Here is a 15,665-nt window from a genome sequence, read left to right on the forward strand (position 1 = left end):
AGCAGTGGCATAGCCAGCAGGACCAGGGCAGTGACTTGTCTCTCTGTACTGGGCACTGGTGAGGCTGCACCTCAAATCCTGTGTCCAGTTCTGGGTCCCTCATATGAGGAAGATATTGAGGGGCTGGAGCATGTCCAGAGAAGGGAACAGAGCAGGGGGGGGTCTGGAGCACAGGTCTGAGGGAGCGACAGGGGCTCAACCTGGAGAAAAGGAGGCTCAGGGGAAACCTGATCACTCTCTAGAAGAGAGGGTGTAGCCAGGTGGAGATTGGTCTCTTCTCCCAGGTAACAAGTGACAAGACAAGAGGAAACAGCCTCAAGTTGCACTAGGGAAGGTTTAAATTGGATATTAGGAAAAATGTCATCACTGAGGGGGTTGTGAATCACTGGAGCAGGCTGCCCAGGTAAGTGAGAGAACTACCATCCCTGGAACTGTTTGAAAGATGTGAAGAGGAGTGGTGCTTAGAGACATGGTTTGATAGTGCTGGCTTTAATAGTTAGACTTGGTCTTCATGTTCTTGTCCAGCCTTAATGATTCTGTGATTTGATTCGGTAGATGTTTTATATAAATTGCTAGGGAGAAGGAGAGAAAAGATCTTGGTATATTTCTTATCTATGAAGCAGGATGTACTAAGCTGGATAGTTTTTAGGTCCAAAATATTGTGGTGCTATCTTTTGCAAGCAGATAGCTGGTTGCTCTGTATGGAAAATGGCTGTTGCTGAGTGATTTTTAGATTGACTTAGTACCCACAATATGAATATTGGTGGAGGGGGGAGTGATGTACAAAGATGCTACTTTGTTGTTGTGGAATATTATGGTTTACTCCTTCAGCTCCAGATTAGAGCAGAATCAGTGGATTAATTTCAAGTTGCCAATGCATGCAAAAGAATGATGGCTTCTTTTCTTCCTTTAAGATTCCTGCCTCTGCTGTGGAGATGCCTGGATCAGCAGACATGACAGGGTTAAATGTTCAGTTTGGAGCTCTTGAGTTTGGATCAGAGCCTACACTCCCAGAGTTTGGATCAACTTCAAGCAGTGAGAATACCAACCAGGCGACCAACAATAGCTTATATTCAAAATCTGTAAAGTATGTGTGAGTTGCCCTCCTACATTCTCAGGTGTTCTTGTGGGGGTCAAGTTTGTGCCAAAAACATCATGACAGGGTTACAATGTAGTGAAAGGAGAAAATATGATTACTTGTTTTCTGTGGACGGTATCTTAAATGATAATTTTCTACTCTAATGATAATCAAAATCTGCCTGGACGGGTAGATGTGAAGCTGGAGATGATATGAATATAAATAACTTTTTAATAAGCTATCCTTTATAGAATTTTTTTTGTCATGTTAAGTTGCCTTGATTTTTAAGTGTTTTGGAGGTTTGTTACTCAGTATCCATGTTTTTCTCCAACTGACCTAGCAGAATTGACCTTTTTACCATATATGTGTGTTAGTTAGTAGATTAGCACCAGGTCACAGATCTGATTCTCCTATAGGATGAAAAAATGAGAAAAGAAGCTAGGCTTTCTGTATGCAGAAGCTGTTACTGAAATGCTACAACAGCCAATGATAAGTGCCAGTGGACCAGTAAACCACTTTTAATTCTTTACTCATTGAAAAATCAGCATCAGTAAAAATCTTCCGGAAGTTAATTCAGAAATATTAATAGAAATGAACTTCCACGTAACTTGTAGTTTTATACATGATATTTAAACTAAGTGGACAATAAAACATTCCTGCATGTTTTAAAGTATTTTTTAATTCTTTGCATAATTTATTTTGTAACATTAGGATTCTATTGTAAAAAGAATCCTGTTGTTATTCATTATATACCAAACTTTATCGATTCTGCTTGTTTAAAAAAGAAAGATTATGATCATTAATTTATCCTTGGAAAAGGTGGAAATAACATGACTGAAAAGTGCTTGTGTGTAAATTCTTGTCTTATTTGGGCTGGAATGAGGAAGGTGAATGGTGCTTAGTGCAGCTGATGTTTTGAAGCAGTGATTAGTGGCAACCAAAGCAATATTATAATTTTTTTTTACATTCTTAGATTTTCTAATATAAATAGTGTAGATTTTTTTCTGTGTTTCAAGTCGTTCTAGATAGCTGTATAGAAGCTGATATTTTCATGAAAGTATTTGAAATACTTACCAAGATGATAAATAATTCTTTTTTTCCAGTGATCCTTTGAATACCTCTTTGCCAATATCCAATACAGTACAGGACTCCACCTACACAACCTCTGCCATCAGCTCTTCCAGTCTGACCTGCTCATCCCAGAGCACTAGCCCAGTAACAACTTCCTCCTATGAGCAGACCTCTGTGCATAGCAGGATAGCGTACCAAAGCTCCATGGCTCCATCTGAACCAACTCCTGTTGCAGTTACGGTGAGTTCATTACAGAAACAGGACCTGGAAAAGGGGGAATACTTGTTTTTGCTTTTCTTGGTGTGTAGTCATTTTTGGTATTACTGTATTTGGCTTATAAGAGCATCTGATTTTGTGGGTGTTGACATCTTAAATTGTCTTTTGAACTTTTTTTTAGTGACCCTTAAAATTCTACTTGAGTTTTCTTCCCTGAAGCTAAGGAACTGTCTCTGTATGTAAATATTAGTTATGGTATTTTGCCATAACTAATAACTTGATGGTTTCTCTACAAATGTATTTTATTTACTGAATTTACATGGCACCTAGCAAATGGATCGCGATTTTTTCTTGGCCCCTCCAGTATTACTTTTCTGTTGTATTTAAACACCAGTGGGAATTAGTTTCATGTGTTATTTTAATAAGCATAGGCAGAGATCTAATATAGGACGAAGAATCTCTTGGGAGATTCAGACACACCTGCTGTCTTTGTATATAGAATGTAGGTTTATTTTAAAAGAACTGAGTTTATTGAATGTTTTAGGAACTTGTGAGAGTTTGTAAGTTTATTTACTTCTGGCCTTTGTTATGTGTTGGCTCAGTCACACTTGTCTTCTGCACTAGCTCGTATGTACTGGTGAGGATCAAGCATAGACTATCCACTTCTGTACTCCAGCGTTATCCAAAAAACAACTGGTGCCTCTCAAGTCTTATCTTTCAATGGAAAAAAATTGGCGTCTCTGTGTAACTTGGATAGTTAAAATTGTGAGTTACATTAGATCAAAAGCACAACCATTTCCTATATGTTAATGCAATTCCTTCTTTCATATTGGTGTGAACCTGAAGTTTATGTTTATACAGTACATGGGAAGGTTTGCTGCTGATGGGTGTATTATGGGCAGTGTATGGGTTTCTCTATGTTGAGGACACCTTGCACTTGAGACAACTTTATGATGTAGTTTTTTTAAAGGCAGTAAAAATTTAATGTTCTACCTTGTTGTTCAATTTAGTATGAATATAGAATTTTGCATGAAGCATGTTTAATGTGTGATTCAGTCTGAGCATTTAATATACCTCTAGGATGATTTGTTAATTCATTTCTTCTTTGTTTACAGAACGGGCACAGTGGTGTTAGGACACAGGCAACTCTTGACAGTAAGTTTTCAAAGCTTGGTTGAGCACAGGACTTTCTGTTCGTTCCTTGCTACTTGCTGTGCACACAAGCATATCAGTGACATTGGGTTTAAGGCTTTATATTGTTCTCCATGACTAATTTATGACTGACCCATTTGACTTTATGTGTGCTTGCATAAAATGCTGCTTGCTTCTTGACTACAATTGAAATATGAAGGCAGGTCTATTAAATCTACAAACCTAAACAACCTTAGAATTAGAGAAGCTGCTTTGCTGTTGGCTTTCCTTTTGTTACCTGTCAGAAATAATTTAATATAAAATATTAATTAAATTATTAAATATTAATTATTTAGTTAATATTAAATATCAACTAAATAATTATAAATAAATATGAAATTTTTTAGCAGTTCTTCCAGTTCTGAGTTGGGAAGCTGCTGAGTTGGAAATAGCATTTAGCTGTAGTGAAATGAAGTCTTTGAGTGCACCTCTCACTAGGTATAATTCTATCTCTGCCCTGTTAGAAGCCTGTGGGAATAAAGGTGATAAACACATTCCCTCTTGTGAGTTTCTTAATACCTTGCAAACAATACTTCAGTATTGACTGTGGTATAAGTGTTGTTTCTTCATCTTGGCCTGTTTCTAATGTAGTGTGGACCTGTACCAGGCCTGCAGCTCTCTACTTGGGAGTTAAAATAAAGTATAGTATTCACTCTTCTGATCTTTGTGCTGCTCCATGGAAGTTTTAAAGGACAGCAGTGTGAATTAAAATATTTTGGAATTCCAACACTTCAATTTTAGGTCTAACCTCCTCTTAAACATCTCTTCAGGTAGGCCATTAGTGGGACAGTGTTTTGTGGGTACCAAGTTGAATTTAAAGGAGCAGGAGTGTATACGCTCCAAGTATACAAAGACAGCTTTTCAACACAAGAACTTTTCTAGTGTTGTGTACAGAGTTAAACAATTTATGAAATTCACTACAGAACCTGTTCTTTTTTCTACAGAAAACGAAGATATGAGTATTCTTAATACTTTTGTTTTCTGTAATGGCTTTACTAGTTTCTTTTCCTGTGCCAGTTCTCCTTTGAGAGCATTTCTGTTTTCTTCTTCCATTGAGTCTATTTTATGCATTCAAATTATTTTGAAGTTGTCTTGACTTTTATAAGTACTTTCTCCTTTCTGTATGTGCTATAATGTTCTTAGTTGTTCATGTCTCTTCTTTGCTGTTCTTCTTTAATATCCAGATCTTGAGTTTCCTAAATCCTTAATTCAAAGTACGACTGATGTGTCTTACTCCTGACCATCCTACTTGTCTTCTGGTTTTCTTTGTCTTGCACATTGCATTCAGGCATCTTGTAGGGGATCTTAAGATGGTGATTCTATTGGGAGTTTTAAATGTTATTTACTCCTTTTATATATGAGTTTTACCAGGAGTTATTAGATGATATAGTTACTGCCTTCATAACCATGTTTGTCACTTGGATTTCCTTCTCTTTGAGGCCATACTTATTACCAAGGCCAGGACCTTTTAATTCCTCTTTCCATTGCAACCCACAACCTGACCTTGGTCATTTAGCTAGGAAATCAAATCCATAAAGTAAACAAACTCTAATATATAACTTCCAAGTGTGTATTTGATTTTTGTTTGATGACCAATCCAAAAGTGTCTTCATATACATTACAAGTTAGTGGTGATCCACTGGGTAGTGGTCCCTGGTGTGGTATGGGAACCTGGCCCAGCAGAAGGTAGGGCTCAACTCTTTTCTGAGTTTTATTGGTGAGTGCCTGTCTCTAATTCTTTGTTATTTTTTGTAGGAATAGAAATAAGTGAAACAGCTGAGAATCATGTTGGCAATAGAATTTTTAGGCCTCTTATTACAGTATAGCGATCCTATAAACAAGTTTTTATCTGTGTAGCCAAAAAAGTGTAAGATAAAACCTAACACTTTTTATTATCTAAATAAAGTGAGTCAATATTTGACAACTCCTTAGCAATAAAAAATACTTAATGCTGTGCTCAATTCTGGCCTTTCATTGTAACTTTTTTCATTCTACTGCAGTAAACTTTTGACTGAATATACCAAAGGGATAAGTTATCTACCCCTGTACTCCAGCGATCTCAGTCTCCATCCCCAACAGTGCTGTGTAGGTCTGAATGAAGAAGCAGAGCTGTAGGTGAAACTAGATTTCCACAGTGCCTTGAAAAGGCAGAAATTACTTGTGTTTGCTGAACCAAAAGCAAGGAATTTTAGAATGACTTGTGAGTATAAATTAGTAATCCACATAGTGGCAGGTAAAGTGCAGAAGACAGTTGTTTACTAATGTGTAGCAGTGATAATTGTAAATTTATTATAATGAAAGGGGAAAAAATGGTAATTCAGTTGTGTTTGAATTTTCCTTCATAGCCAAATTGCTTGATATGGTTACCAGTTCTTAATGGTCAGATTTTTGCAGACCAAGGGATGAATGCTACTGTGTTCCTGCCATCTGGGCTGGGATGCCAAGTATGCTAGAATTTTAATTTGAATGCCTCTTTTTAACTTGTTGCAGCTATTTCATCAGTTGCAGCGCCTAAGACAGAGCCTTCTCCCGCGCTACCTTCAGCTGGTTCTCTGCCCAGTGTGGTGTCTACCACGGCCTCGCTTCTGCCTTCAGCATCGCAGCACGTAGCAGCATTGCCCAGCTTGCCTCAGTCCAGTGATCTGGCCAGCAGCTCACTCTCCCAGCTGAGCAGGTACAGTAGAGTAGAGGTAAACTGAGGGAGTCCATTTTGAGGATAGGGCAGGTGTAAAAGTGGTTCCATATGGGGCTGGCAGGCACCAGTGGTCCCTTTTCTTATGCAAACCAAAATTAGGAGAGAGATTCAGAGGAGAACAGAAGGCAGCTCTGGGCTGCCTTCTAATGGCAGAGCAGCTGCTGCCCTCATGTTTTCATGATACATATGCAACTTCATGTTTCAAGAGGTTTGCTTCAGTCATGCTAGCTAAATTGATTCCCCCCACTTTATTTTTCCTACTTTGTGCCTGCTGGTTTTGTTCAGTGTTATGTTTGAAACTCTTCTTTAACAATTTACTACATGGTCAATTTGAAATAACATAGTCTCATTTGTATTTCTTAAAACCCAGAAATAATTTCACAGGCAAACTGTGTGTGTTTTCTTTTTCTAAGATATTTCCTTAAGATACTTCAAAATATTAGTTTGATGTTCCTGGAAGCATCTAGCATAATTCAGCTCATTTGCACTGTATCTCTGTTTTTCTGAATGCCTGTTACATCCTCAGTTATGTTGATGCCTTAGGATTTTAGCTTTTGTATTTTTCACTTATTTGTAATCCTACAGTTCTTTAGTGTATAACTCTAAACTCCTTATAGAGTATTAACTACTGTCTTCACGTTTTGGTTAGACAAAAAAATTCCTCTCTAGGTCTGGGATTCAAGGACACCTTACTGTCTCAGGCCCTGGAAAGTATAAAGAAAAGTGAGGTGGTGGGGAGTAAACATGGGGTAAATCACTTCATTACCTGAAGCTGTAATTGAAAGATTAACTACCAATATGCAAATGGACCAAACTTACAGAAGTGTGAGAACTCTTGACTGGTCATCCATATCTGGGTGTAGCCCCTGTGGAGGCTTCATCTGCTCTTAATGTACCTGAAGGCCCTTCAATAAATATCATCACTTTTTATTCTCTTAATTTTGTCTGACCTCTGGTTTTAAGGAAGCCCAAAAAAGACATCAGGGTGACAATCCTGAAGCGATATTGATTGAGTTACATTTTTGATACTTACCTTTGTATTATATTTGTTAATACAAGAAACTGATTTGGGATATCAGGGACTGTTTTTCCTGTTTCACAGCTAGGACATAGTTTTTTTTTTTTTTAACACTCTAGTATTTTTTTGTTGACTAAAATAGTAAATATGTCAAACAAGAGCAATTCCCTTTACATTGGTCACATTTCCCCACAATGATTTGTTGACAGGCTGTGTAAACGGATGGAAATCAGCTGGGGCTCGATGCTGTTGGACAGATAAAAAGTTTCAGCTATCCTCGAGATGCCTGAAATCCAAAATGTGTCTGACTTGGTTGAGCTGATGTCTGTTGTCTGTGTCTCTACCATAGGTCAGATGGTGAATTAAGACTTATCAAAAGAGCTGGGAAGAGTGGATGAGGGAGTGGTGTAAAACTCTTATTTTTCCCTTGCTGAAGTGGTGCTGTTCCAATTCCTGCAGAAGGGGGACAGTTTTGAAAGTTAATCTATGAAACTGTGAAAGTTTATTCTGGGCCCATGCCTTGAAGAGCTACCAGAAGTGTTTGCCCTTAAATTAGGTCATGTAATGAAGCTGTCAACTTTGGTATGAAAACTGTGTTTTCTTGTGGCTAATTCTGTAGACAGCCCTAAACTAATTTTGTTGTTAGGATCTCTCTTGCTTCTTATTTAGTAATGAGGGTTTTTTTTGAGCACCAGTCTATACACATGTTTTATATCTTCATTTTGGTTACCTTTGTTCTGTGTTGGTTCAGTTTATTACATACTATATACAGTAGGTTACATTTTTGACCTCAAATATAAAGTATAACTCGTCAGTTTGAATGTTCAAATGCCAGTTTCAGTCACCTTTTAGGGAGACATTTGAAGATCTCTGGATGAATTATGGGGCAAGTACCCTGCAGTTCAAATTGGTTGAGTTAATGTTGTGCAACTGGAAATGTGAGAAACAACACAGTGAGTCAAACCAAAGCACTGCCTCGCTTTAAACCTGTCCCCCATGGTAAGCAGCAGCAGAGAAAGAATGAGAAACCAGGCTTGTGCTTGTGTGAACTTTGTTTTGATTTTGGACTTCATGTGTCATGGAGTCATCACTATTTGATTCCTGAAGCAACTACACTTTTCTAAATATACCATAAATTGGAAAATCTGAATGGTGTTTTAGATGTTTCTCATTAATAATAATGAGTCTGTACTTGATTTTTTTCACTAAAAGGTAGTAGGGTACTAATTAAAGGAAAAAGTGCCTGTAGAGGTGTCTGTATTCATACAGACACATATACATTTCTCTGTGTGTGTGTATATGTATACACACACTCTTATATGTAATTTTTTCTTTAACTACTCTGTTACTGTAGGTGTACACACACACCTAGAATTATAATTCTTTAACTAATGCCCTACTGCATATTTGTATTTGTTAAAAGTGAAAATTAATTTTATAAATTCTTTACAATTTCCTTCCAGCTCCCTTTCCAATCATCAGACCAGCCTCTCTCCTGCCTCAGTGTTGTCTTCAGGCACATCACATGTGGTAAGTGCTGTTAGTATTGAAACAAGTGCTTGGCAAATAGTCAGTTTATCTCATAATTAGGAACATCCCTTAAAGTTGGATGTGTCTCAGAACCCCAAGACCCTTAAGCAGAGCCTTACTTCAGGGAAGAAGGACTGTCAGCCCTCTAGTGGGGGAAAAGTGATTACCACTTGTATTTGTACTAGATCAGGAATAGCTATGACAGAGCCTTGCCAGTCACACAGCTGAGGGAAATTGTCGTGCCAGCTAAGGGGGATGAAATTTTTTAAAAATTGCTTATAACTAGTTTATTACAAAACAAAACAAAAACAAACTTCAAAGTGGCAATCTGAAATGTCTCCAAAATGTGGACTATTAGCAGTCGGCACTGGAGAGGTTTGCTGACAAAATACAGTTGATGGAATGATATATGTTACGTTTGAGTTACTGTATTATAATTTTGTGATGGTATGGCAATTTGAGTTTAGCTCTCATACAATAATTTTCTTTAAATCACTGAAGCATCATAAGCATGCAACTTAGTTGCTTGCTTGGTACATAGGTAATGCATATCTTTTGCATGTGCTGCTGTTACTTTAGAAGTTTTTGTTGTTGTTGTTTTTTTTTATTTTTCCCTTTTTCCCAGCATCTTCCACTGTGGTTTATTTGCTCTGTGATCCTCATTCTTTTTGTCTCCTTTTCTAGCACGCTAGTATTGAGAACACAACTTCGCTCCAGCCCTCAACAACCTTTTCAACTGCTTCAACCTCAGCCACTAGCACCACCTCCTCGGTTGTCAGCATGGCAAGCAGTATGAACACTACAAACAGCCTTGGCCTGAGTGTTACCAGTGTGTCTATACCAGCTGCTACCACACGGGCAGCTCCCTTAGTGTCTTCAGGTTGGCAATATTGACAGATCACGTGGATAGACAGAGGATTTCAGTCAGCAGGGCTGTCAGTTGAGCATCTCACTCGCCATAACAACGCTAAGAAGTCCACACTGTTCACTGACATTTCCAGCATGCTGTATTTGCTGGCTTCTGAAATAAAGTTGCCTGGTTTTATGTATTTGAAATCTTTGTTAGGGTGTTATGTGGCATTTATATAGCACATTCCATCCCCAAGGAACTTTATAAATACACATCAGAGCAGTTCTGACTTAGGAAGTCTTGGGCTAGAAAATTCACCCAGTTTGTATTCCAAGCTGTGATCAGCTCCTGACTATGAGTTCGCATAAGCTTTAATTTCAGGCTGTTCTGTGACTTGAATTCATTTGGCAGTATCAAAATATACTGCTGTGTCCTCATTATCATGTGTCACATCCCTACTACCACTTCCACAGAAAGTAAAGAAATGTCTGGGTCATTGCACAGCAAATAACACTTCAGAAGGAGGGTCCATGGAGAAGGAGGGCTGGGAGGCTTCTTGCACTGAAGTGGAAGTGATGCTAAATTTTCTTTCTTCTCTGATCCTGAACTGCTAAAAGGAAATCTTTTAGATAGAAGTGAGTGACATATTACTAAGGATCAGGCTTCGTTACAGAAGTATTTCTCATTTCTATAGCTTGTAAATGAAGTGTCTTATAACTGGCCAAAGTGCATTGTTCTTTTACTGTTCTGCTTCCTAGCACTGCTTCATGAAGGCAGCTGAAACCATTTCAGTCTTCTCTTTGCTATTCGTAGCTGTAGTAAGTCACCCACAGAAAGCATGCTGGTGGCAACATTTAGTGCTTTCCAGTCTGTTGCTGGTGATAAAGGGAATGCATTGACAGAGCAGGAAATGAAAGAAGAGAATTTGCTCTCTCAGATTGAGAAAAATTTCTAAGTTTGCCTTCAGGAAAGAACTGAGCAAAAGAGAAGTTCTGTAATCTTGTAATCCTTGTATTCTTGTAATTCTTGTAATCCTCTTGGACAAAGTAAATGACAAATTCAGGCTATTCTATGATAGTACAGTTTTCAGGCTAAAGTAGCCTGTGCTTTCCCTCCCTTGAGGCATGGTTAAACTCTTCAGGCTATTTTGAACATATTCATCAACCAGCACGAAATCTCCTCTTTATAATCTAAGATGGTGCACCTGCCGCAGCTTGTGAGCTATCTTGTCTCAATGCTGAAGCCTTTTCTTTTCTCAAGGCTTGTTAAAGTGTCTGTATTTTGATTCTACAGGCAAAGCACCCCCAAACCTGCCCCAAGGTGTACCACCCTTGTTGCATAACCAGTATATTGTGGGACCTGGAGGACTTCTGCCTGCCTACCCAGTAAGCAGTTTCATTGTTTCTCTTTGATTTCTTAGCCCTTGGCGCAAGTGGGCCCTCCAGACCTGCTACTGTCTATGCCAAGTCATTTCTGGTGGCACATGTTACACCTGGAATTCTTGTTTCAAATGCTAAAGAACATCTGAAGTATGTTCAGTAGAGGCTTACTGTTGATTGTAAACTGCAGAGCTTTTGCTACAGACCTGATCTGATGCTGTTGAAGCTAAACATGGGTGTGGCTGTGGTTTTCAGTGTTAACAGGTTTTTGGCCCTTTGAATAAATTTAGGCTCCTTTAGGTTTGTGTTACTGGAATGGATTTGCCATAGCTGTGACTGAAATGTGCCATGGACACATGTGCTTGTCAGTCATGATTTGAAAGACTGCACATAGCTTTTTGATGTCTGACCAGCATCAATGTATTTTTGGTTATCTGCTTTTTGAATCCGAACCTTATATCAGTAACTTTTCTGTATCAAACTGAATCTGAGGAGATACCCAGGAGGTTGTGTTGTGGTCAAGTCATCAACTCTTTAATCTTAATGCTCTTTGAAGTAATGATTACAGCAAAGAGGGCTGTTCTTACTCCCAAATCTGAATGCACGGTAGATTTTTCATAAGTTCAGGAATGATGTGTCTGTGAAAACTGTGTTGAAGATGGGACAGTCAAACTCTCCTCAGAGGACATTGTCACCAGGAAACAACATCAGAGTGACAAGCCTTTTAAACTTCAGTTCTACTCTCCTTGAAATGCTGCAGTGCCCCATGATAGCACAATGCGACATACGGCTGTAGTCCTTTAACACAGACTGGGCTTAAGTCAAACTCAGCTCAAAGCCCCAAACTGATCAGCATCAGAAAAAGTGTTATAATGATGTTGTATTTTTATCTGTCTTTAAGCAGATTTATGGTTATGATGATCTCCAGATGCTTCAATCCAGACTGCCAATGGTAAGTAAATTACTTACTTAATTTTAAAGAAGTTTTCTTCACTGTTGATCATTTGTGCCACATAAATTGATTCACTGAACAGTGGTTAAGAGCTTTTCCTTGTATTCTGTATTCTTTCTTTTGAAATTTATACAAGGATTGTGTAAATTGATACAGAACAACTGTTGCATCATGCATTTGTCCAGCTGCAAAATCTCTAAATAGACAGAAGTGTACTCTGTGCTCCTGAGTGGAGAAATGTCTAATTTTTGTAGCAGCATTATGACATTTTGTCTAATCTAGTTGAAGTCCTAAGTGTTTCTTTTACCAAGAGGTAAGGTTGAACAGCAAGTACACAAGCTGGTAGCCAGTAGGTGTATCTGAGATTTTGGATGTGGTCATAGGTATAGATCTTTGCATATGCATCATGACAACAAATGTGGGTGAGCTGCAGGAGGGAGAGTGTACAAAGTTTTTTCTTTTTTGGTTTATGATTAAAAATTTTATTTATTAAGGTATGTTTTGCTATAAAATATAAAAAAGGGGCCCACCAAGTTTTATAAAAAAAAATAATTTTCTTTTTAGAAATGTTATTAGAAAAAGGAGAGAAAGGGGGTTGGTTGTTGGTTGAGAAAAAGAGAAAAGTAATAGAGTAGTGTGGTGTTTTTTTTGAGGAAAGAAAGGGGGAGTAGAGAGTGAAGAGATAAGAGAAGAGTAAAGGAATAAGATAAAGTAAGGGAAAAGAACAATATGTTATATTTTGGTTGGTTGTGTGAAGAGAGAGAAAGTTAAGGTAAAAAGTGGGGAAAAGAAAGAAAGAAAAAAAAAGTCGTTCTAAAATACAAAACTTAATATACAAATGAAAAGAAGAGGAAAAAAAGTAATTACCAGAAAAAGGTGTGGTGGTTGAAGAAGTTGAAACTGAAATGCATGGAATTATCATTGTGGTAATAAGAAGAAAAAAGGTTTAAAATTTTTGGGAGAAGGAGAAGGAGAAAACATTTTAAAAAAGTGTTTTAGTGGTGAGTGATGCAGTTAAAGTTCTTTCTCTCCCCCCCCCCCCCTCTCCTAGTAAAGAGAAAATATAGAATCTAAATCCTGAGGGGTGTTGGGGGGGAGAGAAAAAGGAGAAAGTGATATTTTGTTTTAGGTAAGGGGAAAGAGGGGGTGGATTGAGGGGATGGGTTTACATGTGTTAAAAGAAAAAGAGGTGGTAAGTAAGAAGAAAATAAAATAAAACAGACAGACAAAACACCCCCCTCCCCCTCTATCTTCCCCGGCCTTGATTTTCTCTTTCTTTTCCCTACCTTCCTCCCCCCCGTGGGGTTAGGAGGAGGGGGGGGGAGGGGGCGCTGTGGCGTGCCACCCCCCCCACCCCCCCCCCCCCCCCCCCCTCCCCCCCTTCCCCCCTTCTGTCCCCCCAGCCCCCCAAAACCCCCCCAAGAAGTATTATGAGTTTAAGGTTAAAAGTGTTTTATTGTAAGGAAAGGGGAAAGGAAGAAGGAAACCCTTCCCCAAAACCCCATTCCCCACGACCCTTTACGCTTCCCGGATTTTCAAGTGTTGGGAGGTGAAGATGTGTTTTCAATGGCCTTCTCACGATTTTACAATACCCTTTAAATTACATTTTTAATCCCATGCCCCTCTCTTTACTTCTTTTCCTTCTTCTTTTTTTTTGCTCTTTTTATTTTTTAAGAGGATAAAGGGAGTCTCCTCTCCTCCCTCCTCCTTTCTCACTAACCCCTCTTCCCCCTCCTTATGCCTTACCTGTTTTTGTGTTTTTTTTGTCTTTGTCCCCTCTTGTGTAACTTTTCAGCCCCCTCTCCCCCCCCTTTCTGTTGCCCTTTATTATATTAAATAAAAAAAAAAAGAAAAAAAAGAATAAATAACCTAAAATTGAAAATGTTTTAGATAGGGGAGGGTGTGTTGGTAAGAGAGAAGGAGGGTATGGGAAAAGAAAGTGAGGAAGGTTTTGTTGGTGTTTTGGGGAGAGGGGTTTTTTTTTCTCAAAGAAGGTGTGTTTGCTCTTTTAGTGAGATTGTTTTCATAGAAAGTTATTGGCATAGGTTTTTATTTTTTTTAAAGTTGTATAAAGAAAGAGGAAGAAAAAAGTGAATGAGAGAAAAGAAAAAGAAATAAGTAATAAAAAAAAAAATAGGTCAAAACACCACACCCCTCGTAAAAAAGACCCCCCCTGAACCAGGTCCAAGCGCGTGGCTGTCTTTTTTTTTTTTACTGTCTGTGGTCCCAGGTGAGAGGAGGCGTGGGGTTGGAGGTGGGTTTGGGGCGTAGGTGTGGCTGGGTGTGTGGGTGTTGGCGCTAGCGGCGCATGGTGCGTGTGAGGTTGTGGAGGTGCTGTAGAGAGGCACGAGCTTCGAGGCGGACGTGGTCCCAGGCGCAGGCGCTGTGGTTGTGGGCGTGCAGGAAGAGGTGGATGTCCCTGAAGTACTTGTTGATGGCGAGCAGCGGGTTGCGTGGTCCTTTGAAGGGCGTGGCGTTGTCGGGGAGGCATTGCTCCAGGTGGTGGATGTGGTGCTGCAGCTTGTTGAGGAGGTGGTTGCGAGCCTGGCTGGGCCAGTGCTGGCGGGTGCTGTTGGAGCTGAGGGTGTGGAAGAGGTGCTGCAGGATGCGCAGGGCGGTGGCGGCGGCTTGGTGCGGCTGCAGGTTGTTGTGGAGCAGGGTGGCGGGGAAGAAGGGCGGCTCTTGGAGGTGGCAGGGCTGTGTGTGGCCCACAGCCACGTCCTGGAGGAGGCGGAGAGCGTCGCCGGGGAAGGTGTCCTCGTGTGTCCAGAGGTGTTGGCAGGCCAGGCTGCTGGCCAGAGCGGTGAGGAGGAGCAGGAGCGCCGGGGCGGCGTGCGGCAGGCGTGGCGGTGTGGCTGTGGGCGCAGCCATGGTGAGTCTGTGGGTGCTGTGGGGCGCTGCTGGGCAGGAGGAGCCTGGTGAGGCTGGCTGGTGCTGCCGGTGGCTGTGCTTGGGGTGCCCCCGGGTGCGCGCCTTTGTACGCAAGGCAGCTTTCCCTTCATCGCTTTCTGATTACCGGCAGTTTCCGCCTGTAGTTTCCAGTCTGGACGTGTGGCTGTATAGGTTTTGGGGAAGTGTTTGGTTGGGGTGTCCGTGGTTGGGGATTGTGGCGGCAGCGGTGTGCCGGGCTTGCGAAAGCTCTGCCTCGGAGGCGTCCTTGTCAGGTGTGGTGAAGAGAGGGCTCTTGGCTGTTCCCTTTCGCCTGCCGGGCCAGCTGTGCGGTCCGTGCTGTGCTACTGAGTCTGTCTTTGTGCCCAAGCGTGGTTTCCACCTGCAAAGCCCCACTGGTGGCTGTGGTCACTTTTCCTTTCACTTGGTGACTTGACCTTATTTTCATCTTAGCCACTGTTTTCCTTTTGTGGTTGCAAGGCATGTGCGGTGATGTCAGTGGGCGGGAGGTGGCGTTTCCCCTCCCGGGGTCAATGGCCTGAGGCAGTGGAAGCGTCCAAGGGGCTGGGTGTGCACGTGGGCCTTGGAGGCCTGAGTGTGTCCTTGCACGGAGGCAGGCGCTCCAGCTGCTGTGTTTGGCAGGAGCGGGCAGCAAGGCAGGCAAGGAAGGCTCAGTGAGGGAGTCGGCGCAAGGGAAGGGCTTTGCTCTTACTGTCCTGCTTGCTCCGATGGCTGTGGCCGTGGAGCGACGGTCCGCTTTGGAGATCCATGCCTCAGTGGATGAGGCGGCCACAGG

The 15,665-nt window shown here is 40.8% G+C and overlaps 2 protein-coding genes across 6 annotated transcripts in view; one reads left to right on the top strand and one right to left on the bottom strand.

Annotated features, from left to right (window-relative positions):
* The window catches only part of UBAP2 (ubiquitin associated protein 2), a 91,356-nt gene that overhangs the window by 59,198 nt on the left and 16,493 nt on the right, over positions 1 to 15,665 (top strand). For 2 of the 5 annotated variants that reach the window (XM_030969353.1, XM_030969355.1), the window contains 8 exons: positions 915 to 1,093; positions 2,182 to 2,389; positions 3,481 to 3,520; positions 6,047 to 6,230; positions 8,733 to 8,799; positions 9,484 to 9,679; positions 10,943 to 11,034; positions 11,930 to 11,980. In XM_030969353.1, the coding sequence (XP_030825213.1) occupies positions 915 to 1,093; positions 2,182 to 2,389; positions 3,481 to 3,520; positions 6,047 to 6,230; positions 8,733 to 8,799; positions 9,484 to 9,679; positions 10,943 to 11,034; positions 11,930 to 11,980 (1,017 nt within the window). The remainder of the gene's footprint in view (positions 1 to 914; positions 1,094 to 2,181; positions 2,390 to 3,480; positions 3,521 to 6,046; positions 6,231 to 8,732; positions 8,800 to 9,483; positions 9,680 to 10,942; positions 11,035 to 11,929; positions 11,981 to 15,665) is intronic. The other 3 variants (XM_030969354.1, XM_030969357.1, XM_030969358.1) reach the window with 2 other exon arrangements.
* Positions 14,279 to 14,851, bottom strand: LOC115915722 (interferon-like). Its single transcript, XM_030969359.1, has one exon. It carries the CDS (start codon positions 14,849 to 14,851, stop codon positions 14,279 to 14,281), a length of 573 nt encoding a protein of 190 aa, XP_030825219.1.

Source organism: Camarhynchus parvulus, chromosome Z (genome assembly GCF_901933205.1).
Source record: "Camarhynchus parvulus chromosome Z, STF_HiC, whole genome shotgun sequence".
Classification (NCBI taxonomy): Eukaryota; Metazoa; Chordata; class Aves; order Passeriformes; family Thraupidae; genus Camarhynchus; species Camarhynchus parvulus.

What these genes read in the sequence shown, in the direction of transcription:
- LOC115915722 (XM_030969359.1), bottom strand. Translation starts at nt 14,851, where the DNA reads ATGGCTGCGCCCACAGCCACACCGCCACGCCTGCCGCACGCCGCCCCG.